The 19,080-nt window shown below is 44.4% G+C and overlaps 1 protein-coding gene across 5 annotated transcripts in view; it reads left to right on the forward strand.

The window, feature by feature from the left end:
• Positions 1–2,020: 2,020 nt before the first annotated feature.
• The window catches only part of LOC118312960 (VPS10 domain-containing receptor SorCS1), a 146,697-nt gene continuing 129,637 nt past the window's right edge, over positions 2,021–19,080 (forward strand). For all 5 annotated transcript variants that reach the window (XR_004794348.2, XR_004794349.2, XR_004794350.2 and 2 more), the window contains exon 1: positions 2,021–2,884. Coding sequence is in view for 2 of the 5 variants with exons in the window: in XM_035638066.2 (XP_035493959.2) it covers positions 2,156–2,884 (729 nt within the window). In the remaining 3 variants the exon portion in view is untranslated. The remainder of the gene's footprint in view (positions 2,885–19,080) is intronic.

Below are 19,080 nucleotides of genomic sequence, written 5' to 3' on the forward strand. Positions count from 1 at the left end.
TCAATTAGTGCGGCTGACCCTTTAAACTCTAATATGATGGTAAATACAAAGGTGTGTTGGCTTACTCCCATCAAATAATTGCACTTGTAGGTGACAAAGTTAATTTACCTTTATTAAAAACCCACTCTCCATAAAATGGATGTGGTTTAAACCATTGTACATGTTACAATTACTGAGTACTCAGTAATGCTTACTACATTATAGAGCTGCAACAGTTAATCGATTAGTAATCGACTACTAAATTAATCGCAGACTATTCTGAAAATCGATTAATCGGTTCAGGTAGTTTCTATAAAAAAAAAGAAGGTCAAAATTAACTGATTTCTGCTTCTTAAATGTGAATATGACTGTAAACTAAATATCTTTGGTTTGTGGACAAAAGTAAAAACATCGTCTTGGGTTTTGGGAAACACGATCCACATTTTTCATCATTTTTTTGGGGGACATTTTATGCACCTAACAACTAATCGATCAATCGAGAAAAATAATCGTTAGTTGCAGCCCTACTACATTATTACATTATGTGCGCAGTACTCATGGATCAGACCACATCAAACTCTGGAATCATATTTTGAATTCAACTACACACCAAAGGGGTTTCGGAACTGTTGCACAGCTGTGATGCCATCGTGGGCGAAAAAAGATCTGGCCACAGACAGAAATTGAAAACACCGGCCAAACGCACCGCCTCTGTGGTGGGTAGGTGTCTCCAGGAGCACATTTTGCCATGGTGACACACACACAGACACACACACACACACACACACACACACACACACACACACACACACACACACACACACACACACACACACACACAAACACACGGGGGAAAAACAATGTCATCCACTGTGTTCTGGCTGGTAGCCACAGAGGGAGAATGACTGGGGCAGGATGAGCAGTGCTGGGCTGCTATCACCACAGATGGGTCGTCATCATCAGCATACGACTGACTTAAAAGCAATGTGTTTATACCCGACACGCTTGTTCAGAACGCATGATGCAACATGTGCAGTGAAAGAAACTTTGGTCATATTTTGATGCTAATTCTTCCGTATGCCTTTGCTCTTCAATCTTAATTAGTTTGTCGCCCGCGGATGTTAATTCCTCGTGGTAATACGAATCGCCTCTCAAGGCACAATCTGCCCATCTCATCCGCCCCATGGCAACATCCTCTGCTGCAACTAGCAAGCAGCCAGCTGTTGTAGTAGTCTGTGACCATTTGTATATCCCTTTGTGCTAATAAGTGCTCATCAGCAATCACCATACCCTCGGTTATGAGACACTGAGAGTTTTGGGGGCCGGTATCAAAGAGGCCCTCATTCCTGTCCCCCGAAACACTCTAAATTTCAGCATCGGTCAACATTATTCACCAGTGCAGGTGAATTTCCATCTGGCCCTCAGCTGCGTCTGGCGCGGGCACGGGTGAATGAAAAGCCACCACTGTGTCGCCCTGTGAAGATGCAGTATCGGTTGCAAAATGCATGCAGGTTACAGCGATGAGTTGTGTTCAAACCTCATGTCCCTGTGTAGGCGGATGAATTCTTTATTGGTGTTTAATAAGTCATGGAATCTTCCATCCCCGACGCTGCACTTAATTGGAAACACATTAGAGGTTCCCCAAAAGGACATCATCTAAACTGGTTCCTCATAGGTAAAAATGATTTCAGCATTATTTGCTAATTGGGTGATTTGTTCTCCCCGGAGGGAGGCTCGTGATAAAAATCTGCGACGTGGAGGAAATGGCTTCTCAGGAAAACGTGGCTGCGAGGAGAAATTAAAGAGCAGCGGAACAAGAAACAATGACAGTATTACTGACTGCTTTTAATTATGACCGACCATATGGTGGTAAATAACAGATATGGAGAGAGACAGTCGCAACATTATCCTCCATCCCTCAGTCTGGACCCCCAGCTCCTCCCCCCTTGCGCGCGCGGGGCTCCGTTTGATCAGATCCTTCAACTTGGACCACTTAGGCTCAGCTGCACTTTTTACAACACTGCATTTGGGCAACGCCACAACTTGCGCAGCAGTTCCGCTTCTCCCCGACGCAGCAACAATTAACACGCCAGAACGGCAGAGAGAGAGGAGACGGTACATACAAAAAAAAAAGAAGACTTCTTGCCACCAACCGCATCCCTCTCCGCCGCCAGCGATGGGGACGGGGTTCTTGTTTTGCCCAAAGTGGCACGGTGCGCTTTGGGTTTCGCTTCTGATGATGTTCTGCCTTTTTCACGCCGCCAAAGCAGAGATAACTTGCAGGTCGTGCCAGCCTGGACATAAGTGGCGCGCGCAGGAATTACTGTTGAAATTTGACAGAAGTGAATCCTCGGCGGGGTCGACGGGAGAAGTTTCTGGACGCGGGGACGGCGCATGGGGAGCCCGGGCTGCGAGCGGCGAAAGTCGGCGGCTCCGTTGCGCGGCTGCCGGGTCCTCTGAGTGCGCCCCGGATCGGGCGGATTACGCGGAGCCGAGGCTGAAACGGAATACACGCGACCTGCGCGCAAACGGCGGCATCGACGAGAGCGGCTACGCGAAGATTAAAGTTTCATACGCCAACGTGGGCGGTCAGCAGAGGGCCAGCGACGGTGCCAGTCCCCCCGCCGCCGCCGCCGCCCGACGCAAAGCGCGCACCGGGAGGAACAGCGCTGGTGATGGACGCGTCGGATCCCCCGGTGCAGCCCCGAGTCGGGACCCGGGGGAGGGCTCCAGCTCGGCGGCTGCACGCAGAGTGGCGCGCTCGGAAATGCGCTGGAGCCGAGAGGAGCGGAGAGCCGGCGGTCCGAGGCAGGAGGAGCCAAAACTTAATAGTTCTACGTTCGCCTTGACCGGGGACTCGTCTCACAACCAGGCCATGGTGCACTGGTCCGGCCAGAACAGCAGTGTGAGTAATTCATTATGTCCACCTATGTCCGCGAAACCCGTCAGGGAGGCGCGCGCGCGCGCGCGCGCACACACACACACACACACACACACACACACACACTCACAGCCCCCCTCGGGAGAACCAGACCTCTGTCCGATGCGCCGTGCGCGCGCGTGTCTGTGTGAGAGAGAGAAGGGTAAACAGAATCCAGAAGAGAGCCACAATCCCCCTCTTGTTTAATTAAACTGTGACTTTCGACGTCAGTTCCACATCTGGTTTTTTTTCACCAGCACAGGTTGAATACTCGAGTTTCTGCATCACGATGAATTACAGCATAGGACACCTAGAACCATGTGTTCCCATTCTATAATTTAGACTATTAGACTATTCGAGCCGCAATGTCGAGAGCAGCCCCCAAACGCACGCACTTGGTGAGGGCTGTTATTTGTAGAGAGGGAGAGGGAGAGGGTGATGGACGGGGGAAGGGGTGGAGGGTGGAGGGCTTTATCTCCGGAGCCTGATCGCCGGTCAGGGCTGCATTCCGAATTGATGTCGGGATAAAGCATTTTGAGCACGGAGTATTTTTTGACCAGCGGGCAGGATTTTTTTGTGGGAGAGGTTAAGCAATCTTCAGCCCTCCTCCTCCTCCCTCCTGCGCCGCGCACGCACGCACTGCCGAGCCACAGGCCAGAGAGGCACCTGTGAAGTTTGGATCTGGAGAAGTGGCCCCCTCCCCTCTCGTCTCCTCTCCTCTCCTCTCTCTGCCCTTTTTGGCTCGCTGGCCCCGGATCCTTTCATGTGAAGGCAGGAATGAGAGGATCGGCGAGGCAGGGAGCATCACAGGTGCTTCGCTCTCCAAGAGGGGAAATACTTATCCTATAACTGCTTTTTTTGTATTTGGGTTCAGCAGAGCACACTTCCGAACCATGGCGACCACCAGCTGCAGCATGGGCTCACCCATGTTCACTGCAGAAACTGTGATGCACAAAAACCTCACATCTAATCACTTAATCTCAAGAAATTATTATTAATGAAGAGAGGCGAAAGCTTACATTTCTCAAAGAAAGACTGCAGGCAGTGTGAGCATTTTGTTCTCATTCATCATCAGTGGCAAAATTAGGATGTGTCAGAGCCCAATGTGACATCTCAACACGTCTTCTTTGTCTAAAATTCGAAGATATTTAGATCACAATGATGAAAAGTAGCAAAAAACCCTTTCATTACACAATTTTGGAACCATGGAGTTCAGGGCATTTTACTTGACAAAAATGACAGCTGCATGATATTTTTTCTGTCCTTCCATCTTTCTCCAATGTATCATTGTGATGCCACTACAGAAACCACACTAGAGCTGCAACAGTTAATCGATTAGTAATCGAATAGTATTAATCGGTTCAGGTACTTTTTATCCAAAATTCTCTGATTTCCGCTTCCTAAATTTGAATATTTTCATGTTTTCTTTGCTCCTCTATGACAGTCAACTTTGGTTGACTGGTTGATCTTTGGTGTGTGAACAAAATAAAACATCCTCTTGGTTGGTTGGCGAGACACGATCGGCATTTTTCACCATTGTAAGGACCAAAGAACTAATCGATTAATCGAGAAAACGATCGAAAGATTAATCAACAGTGAAAATAATCGTTAGTTGGAGCCCTAAACCACACATATCAGACTCTGCAGCCTCACAGTGCACATGCATATGTCAAGGATCCTCCTTGAATGAGTGTCCACAGCAAAGGAGAGCAGGCCTTTTTTCCTAATTCTGGGAATTGTGTTTGCAACATTTTACTGCAGGATGCCGTCGTCCAGTCGATGATGGCGTCAAACTTGTCCTTCGCCCCCAGTCCAGCTCTGACCTGTTCAGCTTACATCTATTCAGTCGAGCCATGTGAATTACACTCTATTTGAGCGTAAATGAGTTCATAACATGGGCGAACGAGAAATGAGGTTGGTGTGAGGGGTTCGGCCGGGATGTCACAATGCCCATTTATTTCAAAATGACCTCGTCGGCTCTACAGAAATCTCTGCTGGAGTCCACGAGGAGCCTCCGTCCCCACCGAGCGCTAATGTTCCAGTGCATCTACCTCCACTCCATAGCTGGCAGTGCTGCTGGCAGTGTCGTGCACGGTGCAACATTTTTATGGCTTGTTTTACCAGATGGCTTTTATGCGGCTGCATTTTTGTTCCCTGTTCAGAGACAACACATTCTGGCTGTGCAAGGAGAACAAGAGAGAGAGAGAGAGAGAGAGAGAGAGAGAGAGAGAAAAATCTTGTTTTGAATCTGAGCATGAAACAGAACCGTGACAAACGCACGTTATGTATCCCCAGTGGTAGTGCAAGCCTATAGATCGCTGCTTTAAACTTTAATTAACATTGGGAAAAGAAGCTTAAGCAAAAACACATCTGTGGAGCACAATTCAAATGTGTTGGTCTGTTGCGAGGGCCGATGTCTCAACATGACTGCTTCCTTTCCTGCTTCGTCTCCAGAGTCAAACTATGATTGGCATGGGCCGAGCAATCGAAAGCCACCAAACAGAATAAAATCAGCCTCTCGAGGAGAAGCGAGCATTTGTCCTGAAACATGGGCTTCCGCGAGTCCATGTCCTGACTGCTGCGCCACTGCGCGGCTCAGTGTTACATTCACATTCACTTAGCCCCGTCTGTAACAGAACCAATTACAGTCAAACACGTATCACCGGCTCCCACTGCCCTGCACTCTGCCTCTGACTTGAAGACCCATCCCTGCGCTTCAGGTGCTTCCGTGGGCAAACTACTGTATAGCTCATGACAAAAAGTGACCTTACAGTGGAGGCAACACACACACACACACACACACACACACACACACACACACACACACACACACACACACACACACACACACACACACACACACACACACACACACACACACACACACACACACACACACACACACACACACACACACACACACACACACACACACACACACACACACACACACACACACACACACACACACACACACACACACAAAAAAGAAAACACCTGAAAATGTCAGATGCGCTTGTGACGATTTTTTTTTCCCATTCATCATTGTTATTTTTCTTTCCAACTTCTCTGCTTCTGCCATTTTGTGTTTGCCCCTCAAAACAAAACAGACAGTCATTATTATTTACCAGCGCTGTTTGGTTTGTGCGATGCGAAGAGATGCCCCTATTCTTTCAGCCGACGCAAACAACTTACTCGAAGGCGTGCGAAAATAAGAGGGACGCTGCATTAAATATGTATGGTTGTTGCTATAAGTGGGGAGCAGACGTCCGCGGTCTTTACAATCTGCGCTGCCGTATAAATAAACACACGAGTAAACAACGTGACACGGAGCTAAAGTGAAAAAGGACACGGATAAGAGATCTGCTGCTCGCATTATTTAACCTTTGAGGCATTTACAAAGCTTGTCTTTTAAGCGTCCCACATCAAGCCTGTACCTCAGATCGGATTGGAGGTTATGATTAGGAGTCACGAAGCATCTCCACCGGAGTCATGTAAGCCTCAAGGGCCGTTAGTAAACACAGATAAAACATGTATCAGAAGTACAGATACATACTGAGCTGGCCCTTACCTATATGGGGCCCTAAGCAGAATCTGATAATGCTTCTGTGGTTTTTGATCGTAAAGTAGCCAACTCACAATAGGGGTCCAGTGTTAATTTGCACTATGATATTCAAAGTGATACAGTCCTGAGTGGAATCTAGCTGTCGTTATAGTTTCTTAGCTAATGGTTAGCTAGCTAACGTTTGCTGAAGATACCTTGACGGAACCGAAGGCTTGTTTGACGGCTGTCCAGTGGGTGAATGTTTATCCTAAAACATTGAAATAAGTCATGCATGTCCTTTTTTTGTGACATTGTCTTATCTTTCATACGCTACTGCCTATTCCATCATGTGTCTGACTGACTTTGGTTGTATCGGGCCGCTGTTGGCCAGAGGGCCCTAAGCAGCCGCTTAGTTCACCCATGCCTAGGGCCGGCCCTGGATACATACATGCAGCAGCTGAACGGACTGTACTTAGGTCAGTAAATGATGGGAACATGACATTTTAATAAGACAGGTAGGCAGGATGTAGATGTGGGAGTCCTCAGGTTGAACTTGTTTATTTGTGCATGCATATTAATTTGGACTGAACCATTAGTTGCACTGTAAGAAAACAAAAAAAAACAGTGCTTTCTGTTGCCTCCAGCTTTGAAGGTTTGGAATTCAATCTTAACTGTGGGCAAAGTTTTTCCATGATTTGATCATGACCCGATTTTTGTACCACTTGACCACGCAATGACCCAGAAGTTAACCTTCTCTGCAACTCACTCACCCGTCATGAAAGCGTGACCCTGTGGCTCCAGTATTTCATCAAACTGCTTTTTTAAAAAATTGATTCCAAGGTTTACTTTGGTTAAAATCTACTTTATGGTGTGTCCACTTTCTCTCTCAACTTTTCTTTTGTCTGTTTTTTTCTTTTAAAATCCTAAGAGCTTTGACGGTCGGACAGCACTGTAGTGATGGAAAGCACATGAGAAAATTCAAGTGGCATTCCTTCCGCTTTATTTGCCTAAAGTACTGAAATGTTAAATAACTTTTAATATTTAAAGTTTGGTTAAAATCCAATCACTGTTGCTGTGTTTTATTGACTTTTATTCATTCTTATTCCCAAACTACGGGCTTGTGTTTTTCCTGCTGCACTTGACATCAGTGTGTTTGTACTAAAAACGCAAATACAAACCACAATGTGGGCTCTTTTAAAACTAACATCAACCATTAGAAATGTCACATTTTGTATACATCGCCAGGGCGGCATCGTGGGTCAGTTTGAGTTCTCCAGGTTTGCGCTTCCTCCCAGACACACGCAGGTTCGGACACTAGATTGCAGGTGTGCAATGTAGGTGTCACAAATGGTTGTTGTACTCTACGTGTCAGCACTTTGATATACTGACAACCCTTTCAGTCACCTGGAATTGGCTCCAGCCCCCCCCCCCCCCCACCCACCCCAACACAAGCCTGAGAGGATAAGTGGTGTAGCTAATGGAGGAGGAGGAGAGGGAGGAGCATTCATACTGTTTCATTTCATTATTTGCCTCCTAGGGTAGGTTAACAAATAATCCTGTTGGTCTATTGTGTACTGTGTTTTTTACTCTGAGTTTTACCTGTAAGACAGCACTTTGTTTCGGCCTGTGTGTTGTTCACAATAAATACGCTAACTGGTTATGGAAAAGTTTTATTTTTATTTTTTACAACTTGCTGTAACTCAGTCCATCAGGTTTCTCAGTTATGGTAACATTTTTCTTCTCCAGAGTAGCGGCTGAGAGCTCAGATCATGGCAATATTGTTCAAAATAGTTCCAACTGGGCAACGATCCTGAGTTACAAGACCGTACAAAGTTTAGACACATTAACTTGTTAGCCTCTCTGGCTTTCACAAAATGGCAGGCAAGAACCCAATAACACGACACAAGAGGAGATGCAGAAAAGTTCAGGTGCAAAAACGGGCTTGAAATGGACAGGCAGAGGTCAAACCAGGTAGTCAATCGGCGTGGCAAACAAATTCCGTAGGGGCAGGCAATAAAAGGGAAAGTCCATAGTCCAAAAAGGCAGGTCGAAACACATACAGGCAGAATCAAGATCGGAATAACAAAATGCTGGAGAGCTGGGATAGACGGTAAGCAATCGGACAGAGAACTGAGGGAATGGACCGGTATTTATACTGAAGGGCTGAAGAGGAGCAGGTGAGTGTGGGGGCGGGGCAGGCCAGGTGAATGGAATCAGCAGGTAATTCAGAGAAGGAGGGAATGGCAGAGTCTGACATGACATGAGCGTTAGGGTGCGGTCGAATTGTCCTTCCTATCTACTATCCTCGACCTCAGTGGTAAACATCATGAAGTCAAGGAAAGGTGTAAAGGAGGACTGATAGGGCGTAGGAAAAGCCGACAGCGCTGCTCAGAGAAGCCGACTCAACTTTCATTCTGGGGCGTCTATATCTCCTTAATCTCACAAAGGAAGCTCCAGTGTGCCCTATGCTAAAGGAGACAGGAAATGAAGCATTGAAGCTCCTATCCTATGCATTTAGAGAATCCGAACAGCTCTCATCATGGCTGCTGATCGAATACTTCCGGGTCACTTCAAGATTTCGGAAACTCACAAAGCCAATTTGACAATTTGACGTCACCCGTAGTGTGGCAAAAACAGTTAACAGACAATGAAAAAACTAAAGACTGGCTGAAGTTTTGACATAGCCAAACGCATTTTGAATAGAAAACTAATTATTGACCAAACCAATGAAGATTATTTTTCATCAGTAATTGTACCGGCGAAAAAGGTCACCGATCTCAGTAATTCAACCTCATAACTAGTTTGGAAAATATAGTCACATCTGAGTCCCAAAAGGACCACGCAGACCTTTAATCTTTTCACACCACCTTCCGAGAATTACACACGAAAACCGTTAGCGACCGACTCCCACCGACCATCATGGAGAGAGTTCTTGGCACTGGCAGATTAGCATTGGGATTCTGAGAAAAAGGTTACAGGCAAAGAGCAGTCTCACCGTGGGACCAGTGGCATATAGCTCAGATGGATGTACAACATGCACTGGGACGGCGTTATTTACATTATGAAATGTCAGGCATTAAGTACTTTGGCCTGTCACTCAGATGGATGGAGCCTGACATATTGTCTGTCAGTCTGAGGAGTTTACTCTTGAGCTTACCGAGACGCATTGTCCTGCTGCTGGAAAATAATCCAACAGAAGCAAACAGAAGCAGGTAAATTCAAAATTGAAGCGCCACAGAGACTACCGTAGCTTTTTCTTGCGAGTTATATATCAAAAGATTTTTGGTGCCAATTAATGAAGAATCAATCACGGGGACAGTCTTTGAAGCTTCGTCAGAAACTCACTCACATATGCTGTCCCCGTTGACAGTCTCGCACTACCTCTCTAGGTGTTGTGGGAATCTATTTGTGTACGTGGTCTCATAGCCATGGCAACACCCAGTGTACCAGCAACACCCAGTGTACCGCCAGCCCCAAGATCCGTTTCGCATCCGCAATGTGCACTGACATTTTTTCTCTTCGCCACCCAGACTTCTTAATTTGCTAATTTGCAGACATTTGAGGGCTGTCAAAGCCACATGGAGTTGTGGTATATGAGCAATAAACTGAACTGCTTTTCCACCTGCTCGTCCAACATTGACAGAAATCAGACATGTAATTTAGATCAGACAAATGCTAAAGAGTGGACATTATGACTCACCTTTTCATACAGTTCAGCTAAGTGTGCTTAGCAGCATAATGGGAAGAAGGGATGTAATTTCCATCTTTCGGCAAGGCCACCGCTTTTGTCCGGACTGTATTATCCCAACAACAGTTGAATGGATGTCCATGGCCTGTTTCCTCTCTTATCCTGTGGAATACATGTACTGGATGCGCTGTTTGGTACAGACATTCATGTTCCCAGAGAATTAACCCTAATGATCTTGTTGATCAACTGACTTTACCAGACACACAAACACAGGGTTGACATTTGTGGTTATTGGTGTCTATCTATCTATCTATCTATCTATAAAGACATTTATTTTTTTTTTAAATGAAGCTGCTTGTGCTTTGGAACTGAGTTAAAACATTGCCCTTCTTACAATGAACAAAACAGCTAATCAAACTAAATTTCCCAATATTTTCTTTTTGTTCTGTGTTTACATGCACTGTTTCGATGAGCTGTTCGGGGAGTATCTCTTACCAAGGTGTTGTTTAAAAAGCCAGTTCTTATTAATATATGTTTGGTTGGCTTCTCCCAGACCAACACTCCAGTTTTTTTTTTGTATAGTACTAGAAATTTAAAACAATTTCACAATACACCAAGTCTAAACTAAACTCAATAAGAAAAATAAATTTGCTGTCTTCTTTACACTATGAAAGAAAAATTGAGGGAAGAATGAAATGAGAGAAAAAAAACAATCAATAATTCGTGTTTATTTTGAAGGTGAAAAATGGATTTTGAAAACGCTGTTTGTAGCAACAACAAAAAAGAGACTTTTACTTTCATTCCACACCAGGCAAGTGAAGATCAGAATGACATTTTGTTGCAGCTGGTTCTCAAATGTTAGAAACCAAAATGTTGTGACAATATTGGTAATTATCTGTTGAACTCATTTTACATTGAAAAAATTTGTATCTAACACACAAGGTCTGAGCCAGCTGAGACTGATGGGAGGTGACTGACGGGGGTCTCCCGGAGCTCCTGTTCATTCCTAACTGCAGGGACTCTTTGCTCGCATGCACCTTGCGTCTTTGGCCACACTCGTCCCTCATGATGCTGCAATTACAGTGCGAGAGCCCGAGTCAGGTTGTGAACGTCCCATTGCCATGCCGGCAGAGTCTAAACTGTGCGCTTTCAGACCCGTTACTTAGCACATCCCAGCTGAGAGGAGGAAATTTAAAGACACACTTGAACAACAAACGTAAGCAAAGCCACAGTGTGGGCTTAGCGATCCTCCGGGGTAGGCGCCTGGGAGTGATCAGGCAGGCGGACGCTGTCAAGCTCCACTGAGCAGCATTTTACTCGCCATCAGGCTGCAAATGCCCATAAACAAACTAGCCCCCCCCCCTCTTTCTTGAACAACAATCCCGAGTGAAACACTCACAAATAAGTAATTATTTCCTTCAGTCTGAAGTAATATGCCATAAAACTGTCTCTGGAGTTGTCAGGGTCTTCCTGTGGGCAGGCCTTTGTAAAAAAAATAATAAAAAATACACAGGTTGTGGGTAATATGTTGGGGCTTTCTCAACCAAGCCTGTGAGTCCTCAGGAACTCACACTCTTTATTTCAGTGAGTACCCTTAGGTGCTCCTGAGAGTTTCATTTCTATTGCAACCACCCTTCTGTTTCTCCCTCTTCAGATTCTCCTCAGTCATGCAATGCCATTGTGTCCGCTGGTGTTTTTGCAGGCAACTCAATTTTTTTGCCCACCTCAAAATTACAACAAGTGGGATGAATTTGTCTCGTGATTTACAGAAATTCATTTTCATTCGGCCTTTTACAGAAGCCCGTGTAAGAGGCTGGTGCTCAAAGACCCTCGATCTTTCCCCCTCCCCTTTTAAGATAAATTCTGTAATTATCTGTAAACTGTGCTTGTGGAGTGAAGTTGTGTACTTACTTCTCTCTTACTTACTCTACAACCGAGTTTCACCAAATCAAAGTCCTGTATCACATACGCTTATCTAAATCTATTTTAGCTTTGACGAAGTCTTAATTGACTTACTGTAATCATATTTTGTTTTGCTGAGAAGGCAGAAACACAGATTTATTGCACCAAATTATTGCTACATCCTGAAAATTGGATTGTCATACAATATGAAGTTATGATATCTGACAAAATAACATTCTACATTTGATCAATTCATTTTACACAAGCTACTTGCTCTACAAACAGGAGGTTCTTATTCTGTACCACTAAGCTGAGGTAAGGAAGTTCAAATGGGAGATCACATGAAAAGAGAATACTCATCACTGGTGGTGTGGAAGTACCAGAATTGTGGGGTTAGAGCCTCTGCACACACAAAAAAAGTTCAAGTTAAATGTTGTCCACATGTTGAAGGCAGAGAGCTTAAGCCTTTTCCAAATGGCCGTACTCAGAAGTAGGCCTAAAAGCTTGTTTGCCTTTTTGCACAAAGTACAAATGAGAATTTAGTCACACATTTTCGGACATTCTCTGCTCAAAGTCATTCATATCGCTTTGTCTTTTTTGCTATACACACACAATAAAAAGGGATGGAAGCAGTTGTGTGAAGAATGCAAGAGAGGTTCAAACTCAAAAGAAAGAAATACTTGCCTCCACACCTTCTCAGTTGCTCCGTGAAGTGGACATGCCCTTCAGATTGTTGGTGTTTGAAAAGTTACAAACGGTGTCAGATGCACTCTTCCGAATCCGATCTCTGAAAGGCCCGGTGGAAAGGGGGGGTTTCGGACGCTGTTTGACAAACACGTTAAAACTTGTGGTAGTGCTCTCCCGGACTTTACTTTCCCCTTGGACTTTATGTTTCACTGTTGTGCTTGATGTTAAGCCTTTTTTACACTGCAACTTTGTTTCCTTTTTCCTGAACTCTGATGATGGACCTCTAATGAGACGACGGCCACCTTTGATATAATCTGAGTGAGCTGATGTAGATGAAAAGTTCACTCTCGGGGTTTCAGGTTTCCCAAAACTGTACCGCATGCCCCTCAATGTCACATCGGCATCATGGAGAGTAGCCTGCATCATGGCTTGTATGTTAATGAATAGGAATACAGCAAATATTGGTAATGCTATGCTGGGGTAATCCCCTCCTGGCTCCATACGTAATGCAAAAACATCAGACATCTGTAGATCTTGAGTTAAGTTTTATTTTGGTCTTGGGGCAAGTTACTTTCAAGATTGTGGAACTAAACTGACATCATGAGCTGATGGCTTTATAATCTTCTCATTTCAAATGACGTAAGTATTTTTTTAGTACCATACTGTGTGAGAGGCCCGTTTTGTCAATGCTTTATAGCTACATTTGCTTTGGAGCCCACACATCTAAGTCTGCTATCTTTGAATTCGGAAAATGAAACCAGCCATTACGGTATCAAGTTAGATACAGTGCATGCACTTCATAGTGGAGTGGCATTATCTCTTCACAAACACCGGAGCACTATATTTTCCCGCCCCGGCTGGTGACATTGCAGCTGCAGCGGCATCTTCGCCGCGGCGTGATTGACACTCGGATGCGAACGATGGCAATCAAGGTGATTGGTGTGTGGGAGAGAGAGCAGCGCCGCGCGCTATTAAGTGAGTGGTGGAGCGCGGCTCAGAGGCTGAGCTGCAAGGCGGTGCGCGCTCGCAGATCAGATCTTGTCCCGGCGTTCGCAAGAGTTCGGGGAGCAAATGCAATTTAAACACAACACCGAGGAATGTTAAGTACGGGCGCATAGTGAAAACCACGTTGGAATATCCCCGAAAAAAAGTCCGATTTGCCGGCCGGAGTTCACAGAGATATAGCCGATAACCTCTGACTGCTGATTTTCATTCCGAGGCAACGGACCCAATTGTTGGACAAAGTGTTTATATATTATCTGCTTCCCTTTGAAACCTCTCTCCCCCTCGCAGCAATTCAGATGGACAATGGTGATTCTCCCAGCTATCGCCATGTAGTCAGCGGCCTTCTTTCTGGGAGGCAGAGAGTCCCATCTGTGGCACATTTCTGCGGCACAAATTGAATCAACAGCAATCTGTACACCGCAGGAATGCGTCTGGAAGCACAGATGAAAAAGAGCCGGGCACGTTGACTGAGAGCAGCAGCTGAGACGGCTGGTCAAGTTAATTGGCCGACGCCCGATATAACATGGATACACAGAGTGGCGGTAATAGCTGAGAAGGATTCTGGATCACACAGAGCAAAGGCGAATGGATGGAACTCTCGTTTTCAGCAACGTTTTGTATTTTTTTCTTTCCATTTTGATAAGCAAACAAGGTGTTTTTTTTCTCCACGCCTGCTTTGTCTGTGTGTCACAAAATAAGACGGAGGAAGGAGAGACCTTGTGTTGCCTACTCATGGTCTTGAAATTGACATTGTACATAGTGAAATACTTGATGTTCAAATGTAAAAAAGAACTCTATTCCTTTTTTTCTCTGCCTTTACAACAGCCCACGCTAGTCCTGGCTTTTTACTGTACGCGCAGATGACCCCACATCGCTATTTACACTTCTGTTAATGAGTCTGTACAGCATCGCATCGCTAGTCATTATGATCGATGTGATTTTTTTTTTGCTTCCTTGTACAAATCCTTGAAAAAAAAAATGCAACACAAACAATGGCACTGAGAGGTCAGGTGAAATCCATGCTTTTCTCACTTCTCTTATCTTGCTGGGTGGTGAAGTTCACACAATGTGTCTTCTCTTGTTGAGCTGCCAAGGTTCTTGCGTGTGTGTGTGTGTGTGTGTGTGTACACCAGCTGAGTGAAGTACTAGGCTACCTGTGATCAGCCAAACACTAAACGACAAAAATTGTCAAGATCACCCTTTTTAAATTAATAATTAATGTTTTGAATATTCATCGTTTCAGATCTATTAACATAATTAGAATAGTTACTATTCATTTTTCTTCTAACACGTCTTTGTGGTTATACTTGTAATGAAGCTGTATTAAAAAACATGACTGTAAATTCATCAAAGACATGACATTCAAATTGCATATTTCCCTGCGTGACTAATTGCCCGAGTTCACGCCTCGGCTTAGTGGAAGTGCATAATGTCACAACATTAGTTCCGCGAATCAACACAGTGCATTTGAATTGGTAATGCAAAATTCAAAGAGTATGCAGCGAAAATCCCAAATAGACACTTTGAGCTCATCCTGCAATTATGATGTTTGTTAATGGAGACATAATGCAGAGACAGAGAGTCTTTGTGTTGAGGCTGATCAGTCGCACGGCCCGTATAACACACATTCCCCATGGAGATGCGGCGCAGCCGAATGTCACAATGCTCTCCACTGCCGGGAGAGAATCTCCCGACAGTGTTGACAGCTTCAGTGTTGTACTCGGTTTATCGTTCTGGCTCTGTGAGCTAATGCTGCTGGATGGACAGCGAGTGTGGAATCTCACATTGTTTTTCAGTTTTTTTAACCGGAAATGGAGGAACCACTCACAGCTGAAGAGAAACGAAACACATCGCTATAACTTGATTTTATGATGGGTATGACTGTATATGGCACTGGTGTATAGAATTTGTAGGCAGTATAGGATTGCACAATTTTTGAGTTCAGTGTGTTTTGCACTGGAGACATGAAAAAATGAGAGTTAACATTGAAAAATGATTATACATTTTATACAAATAGCCCTTTTCATAGCACATAATGCAGCTGAAGTTGCTTTACAAGAAAAAGGTAGTTAAAACAAAACAACAGATCCTTAAAAATGGAACATATTAAAACAATAAAGCCTTCGGAAAAAGGGAGGTGAACGCAATATGAAGAATAAAAAAGAAAAGACAACGTTGATTAATTAAAAGCGAGATCATATTAAATAGTGTTGGGTAGTTTCTTAAATGTTGAACACAGGTTGCTTCTCTAATATGTAATGGGAGTTTGTTCCACATCTTTGGTGCATAACTTTTTCTTTTTCTTTTTTTACAGTTTGTATGTGGCACGTTCAGCAACATAGTCCGACAAGGATATGCCAGCATGCATATTAAACGTTTGACAAAATCACTGCAAAAAAAAATAAATATGCATACTAAAGAAATGTTTTTGAGGGTGATGCTGCAGGCCATCCCCATGATGCATTGCAAGCATCTGCTTACTGCCGGAGACAGTTTTAGACGGTGGTGAATACCAAAGAAAACATAAATAACTAAAAGCTTTTTGTCTTTTTCCACAACTTGAGTTCGCAGTAACACCAGGGGCTGACACTGATTAAGCCTCTTACATTTTGTCTAAATATTATCCTCTACATATTTTCTCTTTATTGCAAGTGTAAAAAGAAATAACGCTTCATCTTTGAAGTTATATCTGACGAGCGCTGTTTGGCTGATTGAACAACAGGTAAATGAGAGTGGTGAGGATTTATGTAGTAGAAATGTCCGTCTAACTGCTGCTACTCCTGAACGGGAGCCATTTTACAAACAAGACACACACAATCATTGACAGGTGTGAATTCATACATTATATATTGTGCAAAAACATAAGGGCCAATCGAACTGTCCTACATTCTTGCTTATTTTGGCGCCAGTTCATCTTTTTTCCCAGTCATTAGAAACGCCCCTGCAAGAGGTGTCCGTGTGTTTTATGAAGCAGACATACAGCAGAAAGAAGTCACTCCTCGTGGCAGGTGCCATCTGTGTACAGAGTCATCCTTGAAAAGGCACACCGGGGACAGATGAAGACATCTGGAGATACAGTAGCTGCCACATCTGCCGACGTCTGAACACGTTTACCTCAGCCCTGTCATTACCATGTGCATTACCATGTATCCCTGGGACGAGCCTTTGATCGGCCCCGCGGCTCCTCGTGTCACAGCTCCTGGAGCCGGCATCCAAGCAATCGCAGTCTATTAGACAGCAGCAAAAAGTGAGGCGGTTGACACCGCAGCTATACGGCACCGGTGCTGGATCGTACTTAGAAAAGATCCATCTGCTATTAGCCAGCTCGGGAACACGCGGAGGGAACGCGACGCATTGGCAAGATAGTGCGTGCTGTAAAATCTCAACTCGTGGGGAGAGGTATTCAAAGGATTATAGGGCCGTGGCTGGTACACTCCAAAACCTTGAAGGAGGTAGAACAACTCAACCGTTCACGGTTATAAAACACAGCACCATGTACAACAGCTCACCACTTTGATGCTTTAAGACACTCTTCTTTTAACAGACTTCCTGCTTTCATTTACCAATTACACTTGCTCCTACAGTGTCGTCCCGTTGATCACCTTTAAGCTACCGTCAATAAAACTCGACGGCGTTCGGCTTTAGTTGAAATTTGGCTGTAAAGCGGTGGGCTACAGATGGCGGGATGATAAGTGTGTCTGACAACACAGGGTTTTAGCTCATTAGCATTTTAGGTCCTCCTGTTGGACATCAGGAGTACAGGGATCTAATTAAATCATCCACTGTGCAGTTGAGTGAGTCCAGGGGGCAGCGCGGACCTCACGAAGCGGGACTCTCTCTCGTACCAGAAATCCTTCCCATGGCTGAGAAGGAGTGAAAAGTCTACTCCAGGTTAAAAAAAAAAACGAAAAAATGAAAAAAAAAACCCACGCATGGTCGTGCCACATAAGTGAGCGCTACTGTGCGTCACACCTCTCGTCCATCTTTATGCTGAAGAGGTAAGGCACACAGAGCTGAAACCAAAGTGGGAGTTCAACTGCGGGAGATATAGGGTGATACTCCGTGTGAATATCGCCGCGTGAGGGATGGGAGGCACTTCACATCCTTGACTCACCACTTGCCCGTGCGGCGCACTGTGGAGGTGTGCCGATAGTAGGAGGCAGATAAAAGAGAGAGTAGGGGCGCAGCATTCCGTCTTCTGCTTCCAATATCCCGAGCATCTGAAAGAGATGCTTTGGTATTTAAGTAACTGACAAAAGGCACAATGCTAGTGAATAAGGACAAAAAGAGACCGACTTTAGATTTAGAAAAAGGAAATGTGTAGATCAGCTGAGTCTGAAACAGCAGTCGTCAGTTTGCCTATGGGCAGTGAAATTCAGTCCTTGGTCTTTTCGAAAGATTTGCTGTTCCTGCACAACAGTCCAAACTAATCGGACTGTTACCTGCCTCAAACCACACACTGTCTGTATTACACTCGACACTTTAAGACTTGTGATTTTCTTCTCATGTCATCAGTTTACAGGCAGTGGTGAAATCATTTTGCTGTACAACAACAATGATTTATCCTTTCGTTTGTGTTTGTTTGAAAAGCCGTCTCTGTTAGAGATGTTAATAGCAGCGTTGAGCCCCTGGAAATGGATATGGAAATGGTGATATTCGAACAATTTTCTCATTGTCAGCAAATCCTGTGAAAAGATCAAAACCAATAATGAACGGCTTCTACTATTGTGTGTGTGTGTCTTAAGCCTGGATTAGCTTCTGCTCTGTTTCATTGAGCTTCATTGTTAAACTGACAACCGTCAAAAACAAATGATATTGAACAAATAAAATGGCATCGAACAAAATCAAAAACAGAGCAGTGACCCACGGTTTAACTGGTCGAGATGTGTATTGTATTTATTTGTAATGTTTCCCTTATACAGCTATGGTGTCAGATATATTCACCAGCGCACCAAATCTTGCTAAAAATTGTAAAAATAGTTCCGAACAAACTTTCTCCAGTTCGAGTAATATTTGAAAAAAACCCCAACCCCAACGACCTATGTTTAAAGGTTTATGTCTTGAAATTGAAAAATCTGCTGTAATGAAAAATGGACCCTGCTATTTTTGGTCTTTTCATTATATTTGTTTACAATGATGATCCTATAGAAAATCACCAGCTTATCTTCAAAGGCACTTGTCTTGTTTAGGGTTTGAGTAAAATCTTTCACCTGCATTGTCTAATTTCATACATGAGGGCCAAACATTTCTGAAAAAGCAGAACAAATAAACCACCCATTTTCTCTCTGACATGTTTTTTTGCGAGTGTGTGATGAACGAGGAGCTCCAGCAGAGATGCCCTTTGAACTTCCTGTG

This window comes from Scophthalmus maximus, chromosome 8 (assembly GCF_022379125.1).
Source record: "Scophthalmus maximus strain ysfricsl-2021 chromosome 8, ASM2237912v1, whole genome shotgun sequence".
Lineage (NCBI taxonomy): Eukaryota > Metazoa > Chordata > Actinopteri > Pleuronectiformes > Scophthalmidae > Scophthalmus > Scophthalmus maximus.